This window comes from Mustela erminea, chromosome 1, assembly GCF_009829155.1.
Source record: "Mustela erminea isolate mMusErm1 chromosome 1, mMusErm1.Pri, whole genome shotgun sequence".
In the NCBI taxonomy this organism is placed as follows: Eukaryota; Metazoa; Chordata; class Mammalia; order Carnivora; family Mustelidae; genus Mustela; species Mustela erminea.
In genome coordinates, this window is record NC_045614.1 from 62,188,551 (window position 1) to 62,215,964 (window position 27,414).

The following is a 27,414-nucleotide window of genomic DNA, read 5'->3' on the forward strand; positions in this document are numbered from 1 at the left end:
AAAGTCAATGTACAGAAATCAGGGGCTTTCTTATACACTAACAATGAAAATACAGAAAGGGAAATTAGAGAATCGATTCCATTTACTATAGCACCAAGAACCATAAAATACCTGGGAATAAACCTAACCAAAGAGGTAAATGATCTGTATTTGAGGAACTACAGAACACTCATGAAAGAAATTGAAGAAGACACAAAAAGATGGAAGACCATTCCATGCTCTTGGATCAGAAGAATAAACATTGTTAAAATGTCGATACTGCCTAGAGCAATCTATACTTCTAATGCCATTCCAATCAAAATTCCATGTTCTCTTTTTTTAAGTGGAAATGCATGTGGATCCAAATCCACCATAAGACATCTGATTAAGAGGGTCTGTGGGAAGTTTTCAGAGATTTGCTTCTTAGCCTTGGTTAGGAATCTCTGCTCTCAAAGGATCCACACTCTGAGCAGTATTGGATATTAAATTATTTCCCTCAGATACTTCTAGTTCTACATTTAATCATAAACCGCTTCCTTCTGAGGGGGAAGTTTCCTCTGAGTTTGGACAGAGGGACTAGAGAAAGCTGAGTTGCTCGGAATGAAGAGCAGGGAGAATTGGAGACCCTGGTTGCCAAAAAGAGGGGTGTGGGAGGGAGAAGGATTAAGCCAGTGAGGTCACATGAGGCCTGAGGCTTTGAGGGGTGACCAAAGAACTGTTCAGATCAGGAGTGTCCAATCTTTGATTTGAAACAGTTTGTGTTTCTGTAATGTACAGGCCTTGCCACCATCTCCCCAGGCCCTCAGGAATACCCCCTGTATGCAAAAATGTCTCACGTGATGTGTGAGTGGCCAATGCTTTGATTGTGTAAAAACTGAGAAACAATTCTCATACATACGGAAACTCATACAGATTTGTGATAGTATGTGTATTTTTGTTCTTTAACTTTCATTATTTGTTTCCTTATGTTTTAACTGTGTCTCATAACAAACCTACAACTGGATTTTTAATTTTAAATCTCATATGACAACATTATTTAAAACTGGAGAGCTCTATTAACCTTTATAGTGATTACTGATATACTAAGATATATTCCTACTATTTTATTGTTTTCCTTTTTAACTTGCTCTTTTCTAATTTGTTAAAACAGTCTCTCTTCTTTTTTGTTTTGTAAAAAAGTTGTGATAAAATACACATAACGTGAAATTTTACCATCAGTTACTTTAAGTGTACAGTTCAAGTGTTAAGTATATTCACATCATCATGAGACCAATATCCAGAACTCTTTTAGCTTGCAGAACTGAAACTCTATATCCATTAAACAACAACCCCCTACTTTCCCCTCCACCTAGCCCCTGGCAACCACCATTCCACTTTCTGTCTCTATCAATTCACTTCTCTAGGTACCTTGTGTATGTGGAATCCTTTTGTGATTGGCTTATTTCACTTAGGCGTAGTGTCCAACAATCTCCATCCTTGCCTTTTTATCTTTTTCTTTCTAAGATTTTCTTCTCAACTTGTTTGCAAGTTATACACTCTGTGTCTACTTCTTAGCAAGTTATTTTAACATGCCTACACTAGTTTAAATTTAATCAACATTTTAATACTACTTAATTAGACAATCTGAGGATCTAAGAATGCTTTAATCCTTCTCCCTGATATCTAGTATTTTACTCTCTAGCCTACCTGTCACACCACAAATTGAGCATTATTATTGTTACTGTTATTGTTACTAACTTTTAAGTCAGTGTTTGTTTAGTTTTACCCACATAGTAACTTATTTTTTATGTTTGTAAGTGTTAAATTAGAGTAGACATTTACACCAGTGTGGAACGTGCTTAGCATCGTATGTTCCAAAACACCAGGACAAAAGTTTACCCATCACTAAAAACCAATTACCTCCCTCCTAAGATGTCACACTAGCAGGTACCTAGATTAATAAATCTAATCCAAATGAATAACTCCTGTACTATGCAATTTCTGTTTTAGAAATGCATGGGAGAATGATTCAGCTAAATAGCAGATGTTATATGATTTGAGAGCATCAGTATTTTTAAAACTGGATATTACTGTGCACAGGTAGAAAATACTGAGTGACAAAAGATCTTTAAAACTGTACATGAAATTCCTTTCTTGTTTACCAAAAAAAAAAAAGATCCTGGAAAATCTGTTTGTTGATAATTCTCTCCCTGTGTGTTTTAGTAAGTGGTGATGCTCCCATTCAAGGAATCCATTAGCCTAATTTTCTAATGGAGGAAGATGTAAAAGATACTCACCACTTTCCATGGAACAGGCATCTATCAACTTAAAACCAAAATTAATAGTAATATAGGAAATTCAGAAACAATAAGATTTTTGCCTTACGTTTCATGGACGGTGCTGCTGTTCCAACCTTGTAAAGCAAACCTGCTGCTTTCCAAATCCCCCAAAATTAATATACTCCCCCATCTTACCATACAAACCAGTGCCCTTTGGTTTCTTTAGAAAAAGGAAGGGCTAAAGGGCTGTTGATCATGGAAGAACAGTTTTGATTTGGGACCTTCTACACACACAAATCATGCTGAGTGGCCACTTATTTTACAGAGCAATTTAAATATTATGCAGTAGCCAAATTATCTTGGTCCATCCACCCTTTGGAGGGGAAAAATTCACTTGGTAAGATGTGTATCAATAATAAGTAGCTTAAACTATCACCAACAAAGTATCTAGTTTGGTTTTTAAAATGGAAAGTCACACATTTTTTAAAGTAAATATAGTTGAAGCTGTGAATCAATTATAATTTTGAACTTAATGAACTATGCAGGAGCAAGGGTTAATAAACCAATGTGCTTTGTATTTGTCCAAGTACTGATATTTCTGTATATAAAGATTTAACACATATAAAAGCTATTATGAGAAGTGAAATATAATTTTCCCCAGCAATGAAAATATTAAAACTAAGTTAAAATACTAAAGTAGTATTTCACACAGCATAAAAATGGACAAATCAAAGTTTACATGACCCAACTGACCATGTATGAAAATGCAAAGCGGGTATTAAAATTGATATTATGTCCAATATTTAAAACTAGTTTGTAATTGGGAGAACATCTAAATCCTTATGTAACAAGTGAAACAAAAGCTTTAAATTGGTATACACTGTTCACACATGTATCTCAAGTTTGGAAATGCGTATTTCCAAGCAGCAATACAAAAGTATTCATGAAGAATGCGTAATCTCTGAAAATTATGAAAACATCGCTGCTACCAATACATGTCTAAATGCAAACTGACTACCATATTGTTACTTCTGTGTAGTGAGAGAAGGTTCATTTTCTTTTTTTTTTTTTTAAATTTTTATTTATTTATTTATTTGACAGAGAGAAATCACAAGTAGGCAGAGAGGCAGGCAGAGAGAGAGAGGAGGAAGCAGGCTCCCCGCCGAGCAGAGAGCCCGATGCGGGACTCGATCCCAGGACCCCGAGATCATGACCTGAGCCGAAGGCAGTGGCTCAACCACTGAGCCACCCAGGCGCCCAGAGAAGGTTCATTTTCAAAGCACATAAAATTCAGTCTTTAGGTGTGAATGGTATGAATGACAGTCTTTTTTTTTTTTTTCTTTTTTAAATCTTAAGTTGTTTGGGATCCTTAAGCATGCAAAACCTCAGATGGGAGGGTCCACAGAAGAACCAAGATTGTCTTACGGCATCCAGTTAAGGCAGAACTGGGAATGCCTCAGGATCAACTATGCCAGGAGTAGAAGCACTTGAGTTGTCACGTCTGTTGCCATGGTTCGGCATTTTGATGTCCACCATGCCCAAGGCCATATTATCCTCTCCTGCCACCATGTCCTGAGTGGCCAAAGTCTCCAAAACTTACCTGCAGCTGAGATATTGTGTCATTAGCTGGCTTCCGGAAATGATGGTCCATAACCCAATCAAATGATAGTCCAAGAACAAATCCCTTCTTCCACTGCCCTTCCGTATCTTCATTTAGTTTTCAGATATTAAATTCTACTTTTGCCCAGTTCTTATTCTGAATAGCTTTCCTCTCTTCCAAAGTAATTTCTTTTGGACCCTCTTCCCTTATTTCTTCAACATCATTCTCCATATCGTCAGTGTCTGCAACTGGATATTCTTCACCTTCTGGTGTTTTCTCAGTCACACTTGATTGATCCAAGTTACTGCAATTATAACATACTTGTTTGAATTGTATTTTGGGGACTCTGTTAATTCATCTTGACAGTTCTCCAGTTGTGAGATCTGCTACCTCCACATTTGTCCTCGTGCTTCAGGACACTATAATGTCACTTCCATGATGCCTTTCAAATTCATGTTTGTCACCAGAATGAAATCTATTTCCTTGGCCCATTCCATGTCCAGAGTCTCCTCAACCTCTTCCAAGACCCTACAGACTTGGATAAGCCAGTCAGTAATCTGTCCACCCACTGAAAAGTCTCCTCCTTCATCCTTTTCTTCAAGTGGCTTTTTAAATCGTCATCACAAGGTGGTCACCTTTCTGGTCTCCTGTTAATTATTTTCCCTTCATGCTGCAGCTGTTGATTAGGTCTTCTTTGAACACCTCTTATTCTTTCTTTCTTAAACACCATGGGCAGTTACATTTCCTCTTTCTTGTCAGCCACACTAACGTTGGGGGGGCGGCAGGCAGTGGGTTCTTATGGTCTTTCTGGGACTCTTTAGGCAGCTGTTTGCCTTCTGCAGTGGAGTTGGTCTGGACTGTGGCTTGAGCTGCCCTCTTGGCCCCAGGGCCCCCAAAACCATTTCCACTGGTTTATTTTTTCTTGTTCTCTGCTGCTTCAATACCTCATAGGGGTCCGAGTCATTGTCAGATTACCAGTCGAATCAGTTGGTCACCACACAGCTGAAGCTTTCTTGTAAGTGCCGAAGCATGATGGTAGCTCCGTGGCCCATTCCTCCACAGATTGCAGGTGGCAGTGCTGAGCCAGGAGCACCTGCCTGAGCTCTTCCCACAAGATGGCTGGGGCCCACATTAACATACTTTTACTCGGCATCCTTTTATGTGTCTCAGACTTTCCATCTGGGAAAATTTTTCTTCAGCTTGAGGTATATTTTTAGTGAGGATCTTTTGTTGATACTTTTCTTAGTTATTGTCTTAATTGTCTATATTTCATTCTTGTTCTTAAAGATATATTTGTTAACTTGGAATTTTAGGTTTACCTTTTTCCCCCTCTCTTGTCCCATTGGACATTTTATTCTGTTCCTTTCTGGATTATCTTTTGCTGTTAAAGTGTCAGCCATCCATCAGAAAGGATGAATACCCAACTTTTGTATCAACATGGATGGGACTGGAAGGGATTATGCTGAGTGAAATAAGTCAAGCAGAGAGAGTCAATTATCATATGGTTTCACTTATTTGTGGAGCATAAGAAATAACACAGAGGACATGGGGAGATGAAGATGAAAAGGGAGTTGAGGGAAATTGGAGGGGGAGATGAATCATGAGAGACTATGGACTCTGAAAATCAATCTGAGGGTTTTGAAGGGGCGGAGGGTGGGAAGTTGGGTGAGTCTGGTGGTGGGTATTATGGAGGGCATGTATTGCATGGAGCACTGTGTGTGGTGCATAAACAATGAATTCTGGTACACTAAAAAGAAATTTTAAAAAATTAAAAGTTAAAAAAAAAAGTGTCAGCCATCAATTAAATTACCATGCATTGGTACATGATTTGTCTTTTCTCCATAGAAGCTTTTAGAATGTAGTCACTTTTGGTATTCTGAATTTTTTTATTAAAATTTTTTTCCTTTCTTTGGATTTATTGAGATTCTTGGACTTGAAGATTAATCTTTTCTAACAATTCTGGGAATTTCTCCATTATTATCATATACTTTGAATGTTCTTTTCTTTCTTCTTTTTTTATTTTTTGTTTTAAAGATTTTATTTATTTACTTGACAGACAAATCACAAGGAGGCAGAGAGAGAGGGGAAAGCAGGCCCCCTGCTGAGCAGAGAGCCCAATGCGGGCCTTGATCCCAGGACCCTGAGATCATGATCGGAGCCAAAGGCAGAGGCACCAACCCACTGAGCCACCCAGGCGCCCCTGAATGTCCTTTTCTTAATTCTATTATTTCCTTATGAAACTTCAATTTGAACTTATGTTAATTAGGCTTAATCTATCTTCCATGTCGCCTAACTTGTCTTACTAATTTTGTATCCTGGGCTGCACTTTGGTCTAATTTCCTTATATTTATCTTCTAGTTTTAAATTTTTTCTCTTCGTATATGTCTAATCTGCTGCTTTATTTCTGTATTGTGTTTCTAATTGTAGTTACTAAATATTTTATCTTTTAGATATTCTTTTTGATTCATTTTAAAATTTGCAAAGATCATCGTTTATAGTCTCTTGTTCCCTCATATTTTTAAGCTTCTTTATTAATACCTAACTTTTCTGTAAGATAATTCTAGAAACTAAAATTTTTATGTTGTCTATTACTTTGACTCGTTCTCACTCATGATGACTTACTTCCTTGTGTGTTTTGTGATTTTGATTGTGGACTGCTAAGTTTTTTTTTTTTTTTAATTTTTATTTATTTATTTTTTAAAAATTTTGTTTATTTATTTGTCAGAGAGAGAGAGAGCGCGCACAGGAAGCCAGAATGGAGGGCAGAGGCAGAGGGAGAAGCAGGCTCCCTGCCGAGCAAGGAGCCCGATGCAGGACTCGATCCCAAGATGCTGGGATCATGACCTGAGCCGAAGGCAGCTGCTTAACCAACTGAGCCACCCAGGCATCCCTGCTATTAAAACATTATTGTGGGAATTTTTTACGGTCCTGGATCACAGTGCAACTTGTTCAGAAAGGATTTGTGTTCACTTCTGCCAGTCTCCTTCTATAGGCAGATTTTATTTCTTGTTCACCTTGCATTATGGACATAAACCCTTTGATGCTCCCACCTCACACAGTGGACTACTCTTAGATATCCCACTTTAGATGGGCCCTAGGCTTTCTGGCCTGACCCACACCCCGTGAAGACCTGTATTGGAAACATAAGGTCCCTAAGGCTTGTCAGAGATCCTTTAGAGAAAAGGTGGTTCCAATACTTTTCCATTCAAGGGTCTCTGTTTTGTCTATCTGTAGAGTCCTTAGAGCTTTTTAAACATTTTAATTTTCCATATTTTATTTATTTGTTTATTCATTAAAAGACTTTGTCAGAGAGTGAGCGTGCATGTGTATGCGCTCAGGCAGCGGGGAGTGGCAGGCAGAGGAAGGGCGGAGGAAGAAGGAGGCTTCCTGCTAGGCAAGAGGCCCAATGTGGGATTTGATCACAGGACCCTGGGAATATGACCTGAGCCGAAGGCAGCCACTTAACTGACTGAGCCACCCAGGCGTCACTTATTTTATTTGTTTTCCCCTTATTTTATTTTTTTAAGAGAGAGAGTGAGAGTGGGGGAGAATCAGGAAGACAGAATCTTAAGCAGGCTCTGTGCTCAGTGTGGAGCCTGATGTGGGGCTCAGTCTCATGACCCTGAGATCATGACTCAAGCTGTGCTCAAGAGTTTGTTGCTTAACTGACTGAGACACCAAGGTGCTCCTAATTTTTCATCTCTTACCGTTTTATCTGGTATATTAGTTGTTTCAACTGCACAAAATTTTCAAGGTATCTAACTCTCTATACTGTTGGAAATGTTGCTCCAAGGTCTTTAAGCTCACATTTTCTAATACAAAAGCCATTATCCCGTATTCTGTTCTTTGTTAGCATTTGAATTTTGAGATGTATGTGTGTGTAGTGTATGTAAATATATATATATGTATATATACATATATATATGTATAGGGAAAAAAGTGATTTTATATATATATGTATATATGTACATATATATAAAGTGATTTTATATATATGTATATATATATATTTTATATATATGTATATATGTACATATATATATAAAAGTGATTTTATATATATAAAAAGTGATTTTTTCCCTATACTGACTCCTGACTCTAAGAAGAGCCTGTAAGCCTCTAATTAACAGTCTTGTGAACAAGTTTTTTCTCCTGAGATAACATTTATTTACACAAAAACATAATGAAAGGAGTATAGCAATTAAAAACTTTTCCTTGTGATAAAACTGTAGGTTGAGAATAGTCTTTAAACCTAAGATTAAATATAAATTTAAATTTGTGCTTAGGAAAAAGGATATGGTCTTCAAACTTATACTTCAAACTTATACTTGGTGTTATATCTTATAACCTTCTTTTTCTGTAACCATAAAAATGTCTCTTGGTAGTATTTGTTAAACTATCTTGTAGACATGTAGACTTCAACATTTGAATGTTGTCTTCCATATCAAGTAACTATAACTCTCCAAGCCTTGCTAATTAATTGTCGTGTAAACATTATGTGTGAAATTCCAGTCTTTAACAGTTCTAATGTTTCTAAATTTCTTTCTTTGCTGATGTTACCAGGCTCGCTTTCCCTGCTTCTTCGCCCTTTGGCCACAGGATTATTAATAAAATCCCAGACTCTAACAGATGATTTGTCTTAAACTAAACTAAGTGTTAGAAAGATTTTTTATTTTTTTTTTCTGTGCAGCCCACAAGTTCAATGTCGGTTCTTTCAACTGAGTAAAGGAAGAAGCTGTGTCTTACTCTTTTCTGGGTCTCCTTAACCCTCTCCCCCACTAAGTCCTTTATAATTTAGTAGGAACTTAGGTTATATATGTATACTGAATAGAACAGAAGCATAAGGAAAAAAACTGTCAAAATCCAAGTTTTTGAACAGAGATTAAATCTGTTATTGAGGCTACCTGGCTTTCTTTAGGGTGAGAGATATCTGAGTGGGGTTCTATGGGGGCAAGTTTGGTGTTTAGATACTAAGGGATCATAAGGTGACCTCCTGACTCTCATACCATCTCTCTGACTCTCTCTCCTTTAGGACCATTGGCTGTAGACAGCTACAGCCTGTAGGGGAGCAGATTGTGGATAATGGGACAGGGCCACTGCAGGGGGCTAGGGATTGAGGTTGGCCCCATGCTTGTCATCCCTGTATGATGGGTTTGTGGTCCTGGAGAGGCTACAAGCCTGAGACTGCTGCCACCTCCCATCCTGTTCAGCCAGGCACAGTGCTTTGTTCTCTCCAATTAACTGTGCATAACAACAAGGAGTGAAACCAAGTGATTTAAGCAATAATTTATCATATTCAGTTCACCATTAACAGCCATCTAGTGTTTCCTTTGCCCTTTTAAATGAGTCTTTGTTCTGGTGCTCAGCTCTTCTGTGTATTTCATAAGCTTTTAGTGAGCCTTTCCCTCCCTCTCTCTCCCTCTCTCCCGCCCTCCCCCTGCTTTCCTCGAGCTCTGAAGCACAAGTGTCTTTCTGGAAGCAGCTGAGCCGTCTCTCATCTAGCTTCCTTCATTCCATTTAATAGGGAACTTGAATGTTAATTTATGACCATGAACTCCAGGCTGGGTGCTGCTTGATGCAAGGGAAGAGGACACAGTCTTTGCCCTGGACCAGCCTGCAACCTAAATGGGGTGATGAGGCTCATCGAACATGAAATGGGCAGAGGAGGAAGTGGGGGACAGTCGATGTCACCAAAGTAAGACCTTGCTGTGAGAAAAGCTCCCTAGAGGAGAGGGCTTCAGCTGAGTTCTAAATGTTGGTGTGGATTCAGGAAGGACATAAGGGATAGGCCAATCCGTGAAGGGTCCTAGCAGGAGCATGGTGTGGATTTGGGCATGAGCCTACAGATAACTTGAGAGTAGGCCAGCACCACCCAGGGTGGCCATTTGTCTGCCTGCTTTTGCTTTGTCTCCTCTTTGGGATCACCAGGTCTGTGAGCCTCCCTTTCTTAGCCTCATGGTGTTTAGGGTATGGGGAGCCCAAGCTTACAGAAGAAGTCAGATAGTGGCCCCAGGGAAACTTTATGTTTTCTGGGTCTTATTTACTTTCACGTCTCTTTTCTGCTGGGTTTCCTCTCTCTTTTTCTTTCTCTCTCTCTCACTCTATGTATGAGTGAGTATGAATTCATACCTGGCCTCCCAGGGACCCTCATCAGACACTCGTGCTCTGGATTTGGGCCTGGGGTGGTAATAAGAAATTTGGGGTAACAGGGCTGTAGCTTTGAGTCACTGAGACTGTGAGACCCTCGAACCCCACAGGGACCCTGGTAGCAGCTTTGTCTTCTGTTGAGGTCTGTTGGGCTCCCTGACAGTAGAAGATGTGTCTAAGGGTGTAGAGGTAAGGAAGCCTAGGCCTTCAGAGGACCTGAAGGAGACCCATACGGGCTTTTCTCTTGAGCAAGGTACCAGGGCTCTGGGAGTTCACTGAAGGTCCCATCATCAGGGTGCGCCTACTGCCGACTGACCTGACCCTGTCTAAGAAGAAAATTCATGCTGGGTGTTATGGGGGAGTGATCTCACTGGCCCTAAGGGGCTGAGATGATGACAAGTTGGACTGTTCAGGGCATAGATAATTCAAGAGTAGAGAGGAGCAGAGGGGGAAAAGCTGCAGAGGGACCCCAATGGTCTGACTCTCCGGGCATCTAGGAACCTGTATATATACACTCACTTCATGGTGTCTTTTAAGACTAAGCTGCCTTAAAAATAAGTCATCAAAAAATTAATTGAGATTTCTGGTATCCATTTTAATTTCTAAAATTAAATGTAAAATTGACAGCAAACAAAGTAAGACAGTATTACTTTTAGTTCCAAATTATGGCAGTCCAATGAGGTGGAGACATGCTTCTTACTAAAATTTCTTTTGCAGAGAACATACTATTTATTTGAAGGGAATACTCAGATAAATTGCTTGAGATGGCAGATGAGACCCAAGAGCATGCATTTTAAAAAAGTAGGGAATATCATTCAAACTGTTAAACTCAAGTCATGGAAAGAAATATGCCTCATTCTTGAGAGGAAAGCGGTAGGAAATTAAAGTGAATGAAAAGAATTGAGGGCCCAGTGGGGCTGGGGAAGGCCAAGAGAGATTTCCCCAGGCCAAAAGCGAGGGACAGCAGGAGTGGGTCCAGGAGACAGCCGAGGGGCAGACAGCTAACATCTGTGCCACAGATAAAAGGATACATTCTTCCGATAGCCACTGATGGCCACAGGCTCAAGTATTCCAAAGGTTTTGGTAAGGCCACCTTTTATGGAGGTAGCCAGAGGAGCTACTGTGCCCCGGATTTCGAAGAGAGCTGAGTATCGTCATGTTTGGTTTCTGTGTGATGCAGCTGAAGAGGAGGATCCTTCCGATGCCTCCTGTGACACGCAGTCCCTCTGTTTCTGAACTTGAACCTCAGAAAACCTTGTTTCTCTTCCATACACATTGTGAATTCATTTCCAGATGGCTTTACATTTGCTCCAGAAATACCAACATACATTTTCTGCTCAGTCAGGAAAAAGCACAGAAAAAGCTGAAATGACAAAACAACTAGGGCATCATGAGGCAAACCTTTCCGAATTCTTCAAAGCACACTCAGCTGCAGCCCCAAGACCACCTTTCAGCCTCTAGGGTATTAAGGGCTACTGGAGAGGAGAGTTGAGGAGTGGGGCTGGAATGGGTGGTCAGGCAAGGCAGCTTCATAGGTCAGATGTATTTCTTCCTGTTCCTACAGCTCAACTCCCTTCCTCTCTGTGTTCTCTGAGGAGTGAATGCACAGAGGTCTAATGTCAGGCAGGCCCCTGAGTGCTCAGAGCCTAGACCTGTTCCTCTTGTTTACGTGTGGGGAGTGCTGTCCCTTTAAGATTTTTTTTCCTTGCCTTTTTCCCTTCCCTTCCTCCTCACCAAGGGCAAACAGAGAAGAATGAAGCCAGGGTAAATTGAGAAAATATTTGAAGCCTATTAAGTGTGGCTACAAGTTTATTGTGATTCTTAAGTTAATTATATCCTTTTTGACTTCCAGCCAGTCCCTTCACTGGGCTTGCATATAGACTTGGCCACCTATCCCAGCCTCAGGCTGGCGGCATGCCTGTCTGCCTGCCTAGTTCTCTGCCTCCCTCCCTTCCTTCCTCCACCTAGTCCCCTCTCCCTCCTATGCAGACAAGCTAGCAATCCACTGTAGCTTAAATACGGGAGGGGCTGTGGTGGATATCAAGAATTTGGAACGTGGGTACTTGTGTCTGTGGGGGTGGGGTGGTAAGGGCACTGTAGTTAGCAGTCAGCCACGTGTGTGAACACTGACTCTTACCACAACCACCTACATTTATTTTAGCTTGTGCTTTACAGTTCACAAAGTGGTGTAATCCCCTGATCATTTAAACCTCATGAATGCTGTGGACAGTAGGTGTTATCAGTGCCATTTCTGGAAGAAGAAACCAAGATTTAGAGACATTTTAAAAAGAGAGCTCATGGCTTTTAGGTGGCACAACAACGTAGGATTGGTGTCCGGGTCTTTTTGGTTTCCAAAGATCCATAAAGTTGTATCTTTGTTTAATATTTAAGAGTGTACAAAGAGAAGTTCATACAAATTGCCTCATTTAATTCTTAAAACATTGTGATGTTGGTGCTGTTCCCATTTGGGGGTTCTTTAGGAGCTGCTTCTCCTGGATCCATTCTCAGCTTGGCAGTGAGAGCTGCCTGACCTCCAGCTCCCTGACCTCTGTTGATGGTTCAGAGTCAGGTGCTGGAGTCAAGTGGGATGATTCAGGTCTTCCTCAGGGATTTTTGTGTCCCAGAATAAAAGGGCTTTGCATTTAAACACATAGGTCCACTAAGACCACAGAAAGCTAGTGTATAGTAGAAAAGTGGAGCGTTAGAGGCTGAGGAATAGCAGTAGAAACAGGAGATGAAGAGAGATGGAGCTTTCTGAGTTTCCTATAGGTCTTCAGTTTTTGGTTCTATCCATGAGGGTTCACAGCATTTCTTCCTTGGATTCTATGTGACACCTGTGATCCTTGTCAATAAAGTCTCTTTTCTGCTTATACTGCATACTGTGCTTAGGATTTTGTTACTTGCAACTAAAAGACTCCTTAATACCACATACCAGAAATACACATCATATCAGCATACATATCAGAAAGTAGAAGCACAGTGAACTAAATACTAAATGCAGGAGCCAGAAATGAACTGTGGAAGTTAGAAGATGAAGCAGTCTTCACTCTTGTGTTGCAAGAGACCTCAGGAGCTGGACATTGAAACCTTTGTCCAGTCTCTACATGTATGTGCAAGCCTTTGGCTGACCCTGTGGCATTAGGTGAAGGCAGAATATACAAGAACCAGCTTTTAGGTTTCGGAGTAGAGCAGCTGTTTTCGGTACCACTGCTACATTTCCTCAGATCACCTCTGACTTCAGCTAAATCAGTCACAGCCAATTAGTTCCCCTTGGTTAGTTTGCTCCCCCCAAATTTTCCCACAAATGTTCCATCCGCTTTCACTGCCACACCTGCTGTGGTGCATGTCACTACCCTCAGCATTATCCATGAACATTGTTTACTTGCATGGATGTCTTATTGTCAGTGAGATACCAATGGGGTGCACATCAGGGAAACAGAAGATTTGGTGGTTATATGTTATCAGAAGCTTAAAATTTTGCCAGTGCCAGGCCTGTGACTCAATACAAGTTCAAGTTCAAACTCAGTGGTTTTCAAATGGTATGCAAGGCCATGCAAAATTTCCTTTTCCCTAGTGTCCCTCTCCTTGTCACCTCTCCATCCTCATAGAACCACTTGAGATTCTCTACACATGTCCTGTCCTTCCAGGCCTGTGTGTCCTTGTTCCGGCTTTTCCTGGAAAGTCCATCCCTACTTTCTCTGCATATTGAGTTCTCAATCATTGTCTCAGCTCAAATCCTACCTCTTCTTGGAAGCTTTCCCAAAATGAGTTGCTCCCTGATTCCTTCTGTGGAGACCTCTTTTTGCATCTTGCTTGCAGCTTCTTGATGTTGTCTTTCTTGCTTATAGTTCTTTGTACATTTTTCTTTCTCATGCAGCAGACGGCATGCTCCTTAAGGACTCAGGTCTTGTTTTCGTATTTTCAGATATTCAGAATAGTGGAGGTTCAATGTCATCTTTGCTAAATAAACAGATGGATGGATGGCTGCAGTTAAAGCTGATGATTCTGACTTGGCCATTTATGGTGGCCAAGAGAGGTGACAATGCTGAATGGGTCCAAGAAAGCAAATGTGGGGCATCCTGACCCTGTGCTGATATTAGCATCTTCTTACTATGAGGACTCAACACAGGGATTCTGCTCCAGCTTTCTTTTTTCTTTTTTTAAATTAACAAATAATGTATTATTTGCTTCAGGGGTACAGGTCTGTGAATCATCAGTCTTACACAATTCATAGCACTCACCATAGTGCATACCCTCCCCAGTGTCCATCACCCAGCCACCTTATCCCTCCCATTCCCCTCCCTTCCAGCAACCTCAGTTTGATTCCTGAGATTAAGAGTCTCTTATGGCTCCCTGGTCCCATATTGTTTCGTTTCTCCCTCTCTTCCTCCACCACCCAAGCCGGGCTTCTCAAATTCCTCCTATCAGTGAGATCTTACAGTACTTGTCTTTCTCTGATTGACTTATTTTGCTTATCTGCTCCAGCTTTCAAATGCATATTTGCCTTCCCCAAGTTATCCAGGGAAGGAGTGAGTCTGGGGAAAGTCCTGAATGCAAACCCCACACTGTTCGGCTGGCCTGTTTGTATGTTACTCTTTAGAAGCCCTTATATTTGGAATCATTTGCATTCACCTTGAAGATGAAGCTAGGATGTTCTCTGAAACTTCAGAGTGGGAAGTCAGAAAATGACTTAATAGCTTAGGAAAATAATATTTGCAAAGAGTTTATATTTAAAAAGGCCAGGACCTTTTAAGATAATGGATTTAGAGGCCTCCTTTACCTCTTGCCACACGTTTTTATCCATATAAAAATGCTTATTTATTAACTCTAAGTGCTTCTCCTATTCTTTGGCCTTCTGTTATTCTGAGAATCACTCTGAAATCAGAGAGGGTTAGAATTTCTGATCATCACTGCTTTAAAAAGTGAGGGCATATACATTGTGCCAAGCCTGGTACTAATCCCATGTCTGTGATTTCAGTTTTTCTGTGTGGGATCTAGGTGTTGAGTCAGTTGGGGGATAAAAACAACCAGGCCTTTTCCCTCTTAAAAAGGAAGATACTTATATCCAGTGTTTGCAGTATAGCTATCATCACATTTGCTTCTTAAGACTAAGGAGGTTTGAAAGAATTATCCCATTTTATATAAAGAAAATTAAGACTCAGAGAAATTCAGTGCTTTATCCAATACCATGCAGCTTTACTGGTAGAGCTGGGATTTATGCCCAGTTCTTTTGACTAGTGTTCAGTGCCACTTCTGGCAGGACCCAAATCTGCCTGTAATTCTACTCCAACATTCCTTTAAACACCTACTTCCTACCTCCTGCCCCCATGTAAACACCCATCTTGAATTGTTTATCCCTGTTGGCCGTCAGCTAGCCTTTGGAAGGTGACAGTGGCTGAAAATAGCTTATGGTGTGACACTTTACAAAGAGATCCAAGTTGTCCTTGAGAATTAGTAAAACAAAAAGCTAACTCGGGGGAGTTTGGGGTTTGAGGACAGATACATTTCTGGAGTTGCTTTAGAGGCCAAGGGATTTTCTTGGTGTCCTTTATGACAACCACATAGGCAAGCATGTGTTTTCATAAGTGGGGACCCCAAGTGTTGGTGGCAAAGAAAAAAGAAAGAAGGAGCAGCTGACTGGGTACCTTATGAACAATTTCACATTGTGGGCCTTAGTAAGTCCTGGGGGGCAAAACCCCAGAGCGCCTGGTTTAGATGGCCTGCAGGCTACGCTGCTTGGAGAAGCCCAGCATGGCTTTTCAGATGGACTCTTCGCAGTTCTCTCACCCACTTGGATGAGGTCAAAGAAAAGAAACAACCTGTTTCTTTATTAATGATGCTTTCTGCAGAGTTAGATTAAGCGCTGATTAAAGGCAGATGCTTCCAAAGTATAAATGTAAGTACCATCTCAGTCACTTCTCCGGTTACAGGGTTTCCTACACGATTCTTTAAAATCACTTTGGCCGTGTTCCCATTTGCCTTCCTCACGCTCTCCACCCAGCTTCCGAGCCGCCCCTCCCAGAAGGCCTCCAACTGCCAGGAGCAGGAGCTCAGACTCTGAGAGACTTGCGTGGAGAGCTTTGAGAGGTACCACTAGGGCTGCTGTCTGGAGCCACCTAACCAAGGCAGGTAAGTCCTCTGGGCTGGGGCAGCCCTATTCTTCTGTGCTTTCAAGGCTAGACTTGTCACTGTGGAACTTGCTGTGTTTTTTCCATCAGGATGGGGTACAGGCCTTTTGTAATCATTTCCTGCTCAAATCAGAGTCAGGAACCAGGTACAAGATACATGGCTCAGGTTACCGGGTCCATGGAGGTGTTTCTCCTCCTTTCAAGTGCTCTGAGAAGGCCTGAGGCCACGGGGACAGGAGACAGCTGCCGGCCTAGTAAGTGCTTACAACACTGGCCTTTGTGTCAGGAATTGGGTTTTTCTAGAGAAGATATGTTCAAGTCTTATATCCTGAGACTATCATGCACATCTTCCAAATAGTTTCTGAGTTCTCTGTGCCCAATTAATTTAATCAGAAATTAATGTATACTTAAAATTTTTTTTTCTGAAGAGCTAATCAATCTGGGATTGATTTTGGATTGAGATCAGTTGTGTCGAAGTCTGTTCATGTTCATTTGTTTTCTGATTTTCTTATGGGATGTTATTTTTTGTGAGCCGCATTGATGGACCTGCTTCTGTGTCACCAAAGTTAAGATCTTGTTGTTTAGACAACCACCCCAAATGGACAAAGGGCCATCTTGTAGGGTACATTACCATTGGGCTGTCTGGGTTGGGTGTATGGGAGGGTGTCATGGTGGGGCGGTGGAATGCATGTGGGAGTGACAGGTGAATTCAGAGGTGCCAGTGAGGCTGATGTCCTGGGAAGCACATCACACAGTGAGGGTGTCATAGACCCTGCCCAGCCCAGCTGGAAGCTGTGTGGCTTTCTTCTCCTGACTCCCTTCTCTCACCTCCTTGAGGTGTCTTAGCTTGGAGTAGGAAGAAGTAGGCAGGTAGGTGGATTATATGGTGGTGATTACTTGGGACTGAGTTTCTCTAGCATGTCCTTATGTGATCATAGGCAAGTATCTCAATTTCTCTGAGGTCTCCTGTTCTCTTCTGTAGAATGTGGATGATATACCAACATCTACCTTGTAGATCTCCTGGGAAGTTAAGAGAGATTATGAGAGATAATCTACTTAAAGCATTTGACCCAGTGCTTAGCCCATAGTTTAGAGCTCTTATTAATCTCAGTGCAGAGTTTCAGATTGTGTATACCAAAGCCACATCGAAATGTTTTGGTCGTGTAGTTGCAAACCTCTGGTGGCTTCCCCAGTGACTTCCCCTGCTGGTTAGGGTAAAGGGTGAGGATCAGGTTGTCCAGTTTGGCTTCTTACTGACAGAGAAAATTGGAGAGAAACAGTAGTCTAAGAAGACCTAAGGTTAAAACCCCTGCCTATTAAAAGAAGGACACAAATAGTTCCCCTTCATTCTAGATGACTATTCCCTTTCAGAAACCCCCAACAGATAATATTTATCTCATGACATTGTTCTTTTTCTCCATGAGATTGTTCTGAGGATTAAATGAGATAATGTAACGTTAACACACTTAAAATTTTACCTGAAACAGGATAGAAGCCATTAAATGATTGCTATCACTGTAAAAATGTTTGTAATACCACATTAATTGAAAAGTTTATCAAGGCAAATTGCATATGCATGACAATGTCAGCTACTAAATATATGGACATAAAGATTGCCAGAAAGAAATATACCAAAATGTTGAAAAACGTGCATATGCTAGGTGGCTTTTGTTTGTGGGTGATCATTTCCTTTTCTTGTTTTCTAAATTTTATTTAATGGATGATTCCATCAGCCAGGGCCCTGGCAGGAAACAGATGGCACATTCAAACTGGGCATTTTGAGGCTATTTTATTAAAGGGATATTTTTTAAATGGAGGCAGAGTTCAGGAAGAGGAACCAATGAGGGTGCAGTTTTCAGGTATGGTGAGAACAGGGTATCATTAGACCTACATTTGAAGGGGCCCAGGAAGGGAGGTTTTACAGAACCAGGGAGAGCCCTGTGGATGGGTCACATGGAAGGAGCTGTGGTGCATGACCGCCATTGGGCGGAAGGGTGGGGAGGAAAAACCGGACTTCACCCTCCTCTATTCTCTGGGTCTCTTGCTGGTGCCTCCCATCAGCCAAAGCTAGCCAGAAGCCAGAGTCCAGGGATCCCACTAAGGGGCCCATGTGAATCAGTTGCACAGGCTCTGAGCAGAGAGGAGGATAGGGAAAGGTCTGGTGGGCAAACTGCTGATGTGTAGCACAGTGAAGTTATACAAATTTTATAATGAATGGTAGAGTCATAAATAAGAAACAAAAACCCTTGCTGCCCTCAGTGTTTTCACACATGCGCACATCTCCCATTGTCCTCCCAGCTCAATGATTTCTGATTCTTCATTAACCACTTCTTCCTCTGGGTTCCCACAGCATCTAAATTTCTCCCTAGTGCAGCCACACTCACTGTGTGGTTTCATCCTCTATCCTTGACTCCCCTAAATCCCCACGTTGTAAGAACCTTGAGGGCTGGGATGGTGGTTTTTTTTTTTTCTTTTTCTTTTTTTTATTATTTTTTTAAAATTTATTTTTTATTTATTTTCAGCATTACAGTATTCATTGTTTTTGTACCACACCCAGTGCTCCATGCAATCTGTGCCCTCCCTAATACCCACCACCTGGTTCCCCCTACCTCCCCCCCACCACTTAAAACCCCTCAGATTGTTTTTCAGAGTCCATAGTCTCTCATGGTTCACCTCCCCTTCCAATTTCCCCCAACTCCCTTCTCCTAACTCCCCATGTCCTCCATGCTATTTGCTATGCTCCACAAATAAGTGAAACCATATGATAATTGACTCTCTCTGCTTGACTATTTCACTCAGCATAATCTCTTCCAGTCCCGTCCATGTTGCTACAAAAGTTGGGTATTCATCCTTTCTGATGGAGGCATAATACTCCATAGTGTATATGGACCACATCTTCCTTATCCATTCGTCCGTTGAAGTGCATCTTGGTTCCTTCCACAGTTTGGCCACCGTGGCCATTGCTGCTATAAACATTGGGGTACAGATGGCCCTTCTTTTCATGACATCTGTATCTTTGGGGTAAATACCCAGGAGAGCAATTTCAGGGTCATAGGGAAGTTCTATTTTTAATTTCTTGAGGAATCTCCACACTGTTCTCCAAAGAGGCTGCACCAACTTGCATTCCCACCAACAGTGGAAGAGGGTTCCCCCTTTTCCACATCCCCTCCAACACATGTTGTTTCCTGTCTTGCTAATTTTGGCCATTCTAACTGGTGTAAGGTGATATCTCAAATGGCACAGGGCTCTCTGATTTCTAATTCTAGTTGGATCAATTGATTTTTCCAGTCACCCTGGAATTTTTTTATTGCGTGCTTGGGTTAGGTGCCCCATGTTTTGGATTTCAAGCATCCTCCGTTTTTTGGATTCTCTTTTCATTGTTTGGGAGCATATACTCAAATGATTTTTTTGTAAAGAATCATTCAGTGTCTGAAAAATTTGCCATCATACTTGATTATTACTGAAGCTTGGAAAAGAATTGTATTCAGCCAATTTGATTCTTCAACCAATTTTCCATGCAATGCAATCTATTTTCTGTAAGAAAAATTTTCAGAATCAAGTATTTGAGGTATAAGTTTCACAATGAAGACTTGAATCATTCTAAATTTTATCAGTTACACCATATTAAATTTTATTAATTTAATTTTGCATGCACAGCCTATATTTCTATAGTCCATTTTGGAGTCTGCGTTTATTAAAGATATTTGATTCTTTCATCAGTTTTTTCAGTTATTAAGAAAATTTTACTGCACGTGATTTTATTTCATCAGATTTACTTAAGTTGATATTATTTATTTATTTATTTATTTATTATAAAGTCCTCTTATTTCCGGGTCAATTTTTATAGTTTTCAGTGTCAACTTTAACATGTAGTTCTTTAGTTATTTCAGCATCTATAACAAATTTTAATGTGCACGCTTTGTAGGGGTCTCAATTTTATTTTGTGTTACTTATTTCCATCAAGCCTCTTTTCTACTAGAAATTGAGTAAAATATTCCCAGCTTCAGAGTAACGGAGTCAGAGTGTCCAGTCTCTTCTTTAAGAAACGCTGCACTACATTCCTTGCTATCACTTAGCATAAGGTCTAGTTTTTGCCATCCAGGGTCTTTCTAGGCTCATCTATTTTCTAGGATCACCTAACGTTCATATGCTGTTGACTGCAGAGGAATTCATCCCTGACTCAAATGTCTTTCGTGAGCACTAGAACCAAAATACAGTAGAATCTCTTTATATTTCCACTTCATTTATACCAATTCAATCATATATGTTTATGAGAGAAAGGGGAGTGGAATGGAAGGGAGGGGGAATGGAGGGGTGGGAAGAAAGAGAGAGTAATCTAAGTAGTGTGGTCAATTCCATCATCCAGGAACATCCAGGAACATCCATCATTGACCTTGAATGAATAGAACAGAATACAGTGAATCTAGATTCCCTATGTCATTTCAGTTGATATATGATATATACCCACACTGTGGGCTTCAAATTACCCTTAGTATGTTTAAAGACATATACATTGCCTTTATCATGGCCCTTAAACACAATTCAACCAATCTGTGGGTTAACTGAAGAAAAGGTGACTAGTCTGGCACCAGAAGAAAAATTGTCCATATTCACCTTGTTGACCACATAGGTGGGATGCTTCTTCAGTTTGGTGCCTTCCTGAGGAATTTTCAAGAGAATTTGATTTTTTTTTCTTACATGCTTTTTTCAAAGGCTAATGTGTGTAAGCTATGATTGCTCTGTGTTCAAATGCCTCCTCATTCTCTCCACTTGCAGGTTCCACAAACAGCTTCAATTCCATCTGTTTTAAATTCCCTTTTTTCCCCAAAGCTTCTTCCTTCCATAGTACTCTCTGTCTGAATGGGTGGCACTGTGCTGACCCAGCTGCCCAAGGCAGGAACCTCAGCTCCTTCCTGTCCCTCAAATCTCTCCCTCCCCATAAATCACTGATCAAGGGTATTTCTTAAGTGACTTTCAGATCCACCCACTCCATTCCGTCATCCTTAGTGGTTGTGATTGTTGGAACATTCTCTTCAGTTCCAGCTCCTCACCTCCTTTAGCCGCCGGTACTAAGTCCTATCCATTCTCATCAGTAAGAGAGATATTTTTTTTAAAAACCTGATAGTGTTACTCCTCTGTAACAACGACGACCACCACACACTCTTTAGCAACTCTCCATTACCCTCGGGGTGAAACCCATGATATTTACTAAGTATTATACAGCCCCACATGCTCTCTTAATGCTGACTGGGACCTTATCTGACAATTCCATCCCACAAAATCTCCATCCCAGGCAGACAGAACCTGTTGACAGGCACCATGTTCTTTTTCACCCATGGGTCCCTGTACATGCTGTTTGTTTCTCCTACGACATTCTAATGTCCTTCTTTTTTCTTGTCTGTGTCTTACATCACCTTTAGATCTCAACTGGGACATTAAAGCTTTGGCATATCATCCCTGATTCCCCGGGATCGGTTAGACACCTAACCCATGCACAAACATAGCACCCTCTACCTCTCCCTATATTAACATCTGTCTTACTCTATTGTAATTTCCTATCTCTTATCTGTCTTCACCACTACTACACCCGGGCAGCATAATTTGTAGGACCAGGAGGAGGGGCTGTTGTTTCTTCTCCATTAGTGCCTAGCCATGTTCTTAGAACAGACACTGAGCATATGGTTGCTGAATGAACAAACCAATACTATGTTGGATTACCCACTGTAATTCTCTGGAGTGCCTTGGAAATCAATATTAGATTGACATTCAGGTATATAAGAAAGGAATAGTGTGCAGGACGCCTGGGTGGCTCAGTTGGTTGAGCAGCTGCCTTCGGCTCAGGTCATGATCCCAGCGTCCTGGTATCGAGTCCCGCGTCCGGCTCCTTGCTCAGCGGGGAGCCTGCTTCTCCCTCTGCCTCTGCCTGCCATTCTGTCTGCCTGTGCTTGCTCTCTCCCCCTCTCTCTCTGATAAATAAATAAAATCTTTAAAAAAAAAAAAAAGAAAGGAATAGTGTGCTTGGCATGGGCAGTGAAGGCATTTAACCTGAGCACTACTACATTTTCTCAGAGCCTACTTTTAAACTTCAGGTTGTAGAGGAAGTCTTTATAGAAGGACTTTCAGGGATAGGGGCCAATACAGCTATTATCCCATGGCAGAATGACCCTGTTAGTTTTGGCAAATCCTTGCTGCTTTCTTGGGGTCTCATTTCTGCCAGATCAGGGTTTCAGAAGTAAGAGAGTTGGCTTAGAATCATAAGTGTTAGTGTAAATGTTTGTGCCTGTGTTCATAGCCTTTTTGTTTCCATTCCACCACATTTTAAGACCTTTGCTGACCAGTGAGAAGACACGTGCACTTATAGTTTTGATTTTGCAACTCATATCTATGTCCCACTTAATTCCCTATCCTTTCTGCTCTTGTTCACACTGCGGCCACTGAGCCACCATCTGCAGGTCCAACTTTAGTAGTTTGGCAGGTTCGGTATTACTGTCTTGCTCAGTGCTTGGGTCTCAGTTTTAGAGACTGGGCTTCTTCTGCCCATTGTTCCTGAACTTAACTTGCCACTTACATCCAGGTCCTCCGGGAATGATGGCCTGTTTTGGTCTTCCCTGTGCCCCAAATCCCTGCTATATCGACAATGGTGGTCACCTCTTCTGACCTGCTCCACAGCCAGTGAACTCCCAAGTCCCCTCACTTCACTTAATTCTTATAGCTGCCCATTGAAAACATCCTTAGAAAGTGGAATTCCAGGACAGGCTGTGTGGTTTCTACCTTCCAGAGCTCTCTAAGGACCTACCACTTATCTCTCTCTTGAGGATGAAGATGGATGACAGGTGCTACCCAGTGATCTTTCCAGATGAGCGGAATTTCCGTCCCTTCACTTCTGACACCCTGGCTGCAATTGAGAAGAGGATCGCCATCCAAAAGGAGAAAAAGAAGTGCAAAGACCAGACAACCTTAGAACCCCAGCCTCGGCCTCAGCTTGACCTAAAGGTTTCCAGGAAGTTGCCCAAACTCTATGGTGACATTCCCCGTGAGCTGATAGCAAGGCCTCTGGAAGACTTGGACCCATTCTACAGAAATCATAAGGTAGTTGACTGGGGGTCTGGGGTGTTCTAACCATGCAGTTATAATGACAGTTACAAGACTCTCCATACACTGATCTTGGAGCTTACAGGGATGTCTGTCTTTCTCCTTTGCTATCACCACTTGTTGATGCCTTTGTACTGCTGAAAACCTTTTTCAGTTCTCATTTTCTTTCTGTATTGTATATCTTGGCAAAGAGGAGGAAGACTAGAAGCAGCAGGAAGCTTAAAAGGAAAACAAAGGGAAAAAATGGTGTCAGAAAGAGGACTGGACTAACAGAAAAATTGGGTGTAGGCCATTTAAGTGATTGGCTTTTTGACTTCAGATAAACCACTTCACTAAGCCTTATTTTTCTGATCTGTAAAATGGGGATCATGTCTGCTTCCTATAACATGGGTATGATATGGAAGTACTTTATAAACTGTAAAGCATTATGCCTATATGAAAGATGAATATCACTGTCCAAAAATGTCCATTTCAGCAGTAAGAGTTTTCCTCATCAAACTTCTCAACTATAGGCTTTTTAGGCTACTTAATGAGATTTTTCAAGGCCTGAGCCACAGACAACACGACACATAATAGAATAAATGAAGTCCAAGAATATGGCAGTCAACTGGGCATATGGAGAATTTTTTTTCACAATTACCTGCATTTTATTGACAACAGTAAATGAGCAAAGTGCTACTGCCATAAATATGCCTGCTCTCTTGTTATCTTATATCTTTTTTATTGTATTTTATTTTATTTCATTTTATTTATTTTATTTTATTTTATTGTCTTATTTTATTATCTTTATTGTCTTACATCTTATTTTAAGTCAATACATTTATGCTAATTTATAAAGTCTTAGGAGACTGGAATCTCTTCCATATATTCTTATTTATAAATCATCAACAAAACATCACAAATTTTAGGTATTTAGCAAATGAATTTTGATGATGATGCTGACTTTTTTTTTATTGTAAGTTCTCTTTATTAACATATAATGTATTATTAGCCCCAGGGTTACGGGTCTGTGAATCGCCAGGTTTAACACTTCACAGCACTCACCATAGCACATTCCTTCCCCAATATCCATAACCCCACCACCCTCTCCCTACCCCTCTCCCCCGAGCAACCCTCAGTTTGTTTTGTGAGATTAAGAGTTCCTTATGGTTTGTCTCCCTCCTGATCCCATCTTGTTTCATTTATTCTTTTCCTACCCCCTAAACTCCCCACATTGCCTCTCAACTTCCTCATTATCAGGGAGAGCATATGATAATTGTCTTTCTCTGATTGACTTATTTCGCTAAGCATAATACCCTCTAGTTCCATCCACATCGTCACAAATGGCAAGACTTCATTTCTTTTGATGGTTGCATAGTATTCCATTGTATATATATACCACATCTTCTTTATCCATTCATCTGTTGATGGACATCTAGGTTTTTTCTGTAGCTTGGCTATTGTGGACATGACTGCTATAAACTTTCGGGTGCATGTGGGCATATGGAGAATTTTATGTAAATCCATGTCAATATGTGATAGGCTTGCTGTTTAACTTACCTGAATGTAGTTCTTATAGGGAAATTCTAGTAAAAGTTCATTAAAGGGACTCCTGAGTGAGAAAATGTGAGCTCTGGGTTGTTCTGATGGCTGTTTGAAAGACTGGGGTAGTGAGAACAGTCCTCTCCTTTCAAGAAAAGCTCAGAAGACCTTACCATTATCATCTCACTGTGTGACCCAGCAGAGAATGGAAAATCTACCTCACCAGACTGAGTTCAGAGAGGAAGGAAATTTGGGGAGAAGTCCTAGAAATATGAGACACTGAAACCATTTTCTCCTGGCAACCATAAGAAATTTTTCTCTCCAGAGAAATGTTGCCTGGTATGTCCTTATATTGGGACAGACCTAGGGTTACTAGGCCAAATGGGAACTGTGTATATAGAGGAAAGTGGGGTGTGAGTTGGAAAATCAAGAAGGGGGATGAGAGATGAGGGAACAGAAACAGTCCAGTATTTCTCCTTCTATGCCCCAGAACTCCAGAGTCTTCTTGGAGGCAGAGTTGTTAAGTATGGGTTAACTGTTGGAGGTCTTCTGCCTCAAGACTGGAGCAGGCAGCAGCTTGGTGTGCTGTAGACAGTCCTGAGAGGATAGATTCTGTTCTAGAATCATCTCTTCTCAGCTTGGGCTCCTGCTTTAAATCAGAAGACATGATACTTCTTTAGAACTTTGCACACCCATGACTCCATATGGCTGGCTGGTACTCTCAGAAGTCATGTGAGATATACGTGAAAGTTAGCACTCCACCTCGCAGATGAGGGAGATAACGACTAGAGGGGGCAGTGGATTAGGCCGGGCCAAACAACCAGTAAGGGATGGAGTTGTGACTCAAACCCAAGGGCTCCTTCTGTAGTCTAACGCTACTTCCTATCTTTAGAAATTTCCATTTTGAAGAGCTACAGAGACAGGGGTGGGGTCAGTAAGCAGACAGAAGGAGCTGGTACCTATCATTTTAATAATTAAAACCCTGACAAATATAGTTAAATACACCATTAGTTGAAATATTTAAAACAGTCAGAGATGGCATTAATAAATATCAAGGGACACAGAGACAGAGCCATATCATGCCACCTATTAATCTGGGGTGACCCACCTCAGGGAGAGGCTTGCTTTCTGCCCTGAAATTATCTTTCTATTCAAAGGAAGGGCCCAGAATCCCTAAAGTGGGTCTTGGGCTCCTGAGCTCATAACTTTCAGAGAACTCTGTGGCCTATTTCCTTTTGTTGTAGAGGCAACAGAAAATATCCTACTCCATTTTTTTCTGCAGCCAGATGGCCAGCAGACAAGTAAGTTCCAGCAACTCAACGAAGGATGGTTGATGGTTGGCAGTGACTGAAGTTCTGGTACCTCAGCCAAGGCAGCATCCACCCTGCTATATTGAGCCTGGGTGACAAGGCTTATCTTTTCTGCATAAGAACATACTGGATTACATGTCAAGTAGTACTTTTGCAAATCTTAAAGGAGCAGAGATATGGGGAAACAGGGACAATCCTCATTCTGTGAAGACTTTTGTAACTAATAACTTTAGGGACATATAAGGAGACAGCCAGATTATGGCTTAATGGAAAGAAGAGGTCTGGGAGTTGACGTTAGGAGCCTCTGAGTGATGGATTGTTGTCCAGAGGCTGCTTCATTCCCAAAGCCCAGGAAGACATGGTAGGAAGAAATGGGTGCAATTATGGTATTCTTCAGTGGATCCCAGTGGGCATTTTGGATGGGACAGCATACCATTTAGCAGATCTGTCCTGGGTTTGGCATCCATGGACCTACCCAATAAAGGTCAGTAGGGCCTCCAGTAATTGTGACAGACAATCAAAAACACCCACATGCATTTCCAGATGCCTTCTGTAGGGCCTTTCCCACCAGTTGGGAACCATAGGTGGATTTGCCTGAATGTCTGTAAGGAGAATGGGAGAGCAAGTCTGGGAACCTTGATGACTTTTTTTGATGATCCTCAAGGTTAGAATTGACTTACAGACTATCTCATATAGAACAGCTCAGGTACAACAATATGGGCTCTCTATGTCCTTGACTATTCTAAGGTTTGTTATGAAGTTTTCATTTATAATCAAAATAATTTAAAATAATCTGCTGAATATGAATGTTCAATACTACTTCCATCTCTCCAAGTTCCTTCTAGTTCTTATCTCCATAGATACATACCATGGAGTATGAAATGAAGGATTTTGCTTGTCCTGGTTACTAGCCTCTGCCCATGTTTTTCTGCAGGGTGTATATGTTCCATTTCTGGAGCCTCCTGAGTATTACACTAGGTAAACCATCCACAGCCCAGTACTTATCTTGGGATTCTGAGTGAGACCTAGGCCACATGGTGCATCTGTTGGTGTCCAGAGTCCCAGTGTAGACTGGTCAGAAAGTACCTCGGGCTTCAGAATAACAGCACTGCCATCAGAAACTGTCAGGGTCATAATGAGCCAAGCCACACCTCAATCTGTGGTTCCACTAAATTTTCTCTAAATGAAATCATGATAAATATTGTTTTGTCACTGCATGTAATTCTTGTTGTGTTTTTTTGTTTTTGCAGACATTTATGGTGTTGAACAAAAAGAGAACAATCTACCGCTTCAGTGCCAAGCGTGCCTTGTTCATTTTTGGGCCTTTCAATCCAATCCGAAGTTTAGCCATCAAAATCTCGGTCCATTCATATCTTTTC

At 41.2% G+C, this 27,414-nt stretch overlaps 1 protein-coding gene and 1 pseudogene across 5 annotated transcripts in view; one reads left to right on the plus strand and one right to left on the minus strand.

Moving 5' to 3' along the window:
* Positions 1-3,513: 3,513 nt before the first annotated feature.
* LOC116595367 lies at positions 3,514-4,868 on the minus strand (annotated as a pseudogene).
* The window catches only part of SCN11A (sodium voltage-gated channel alpha subunit 11), a 111,963-nt gene continuing 88,940 nt past the window's right edge, over positions 4,392-27,414 (plus strand). For 3 of the 5 annotated variants that reach the window (XM_032350823.1, XM_032351099.1, XM_032351190.1), the window contains exons 1-4: positions 4,392-4,464; positions 15,915-16,113; positions 22,928-23,201; positions 27,286-27,404. In XM_032350823.1, the coding sequence (XP_032206714.1) occupies positions 22,929-23,201; positions 27,286-27,404 (392 nt within the window). In that variant the 5' untranslated portion in view covers positions 4,392-4,464; positions 15,915-16,113; position 22,928. The other 2 variants (XM_032351007.1, XM_032350917.1) reach the window with 2 other exon arrangements.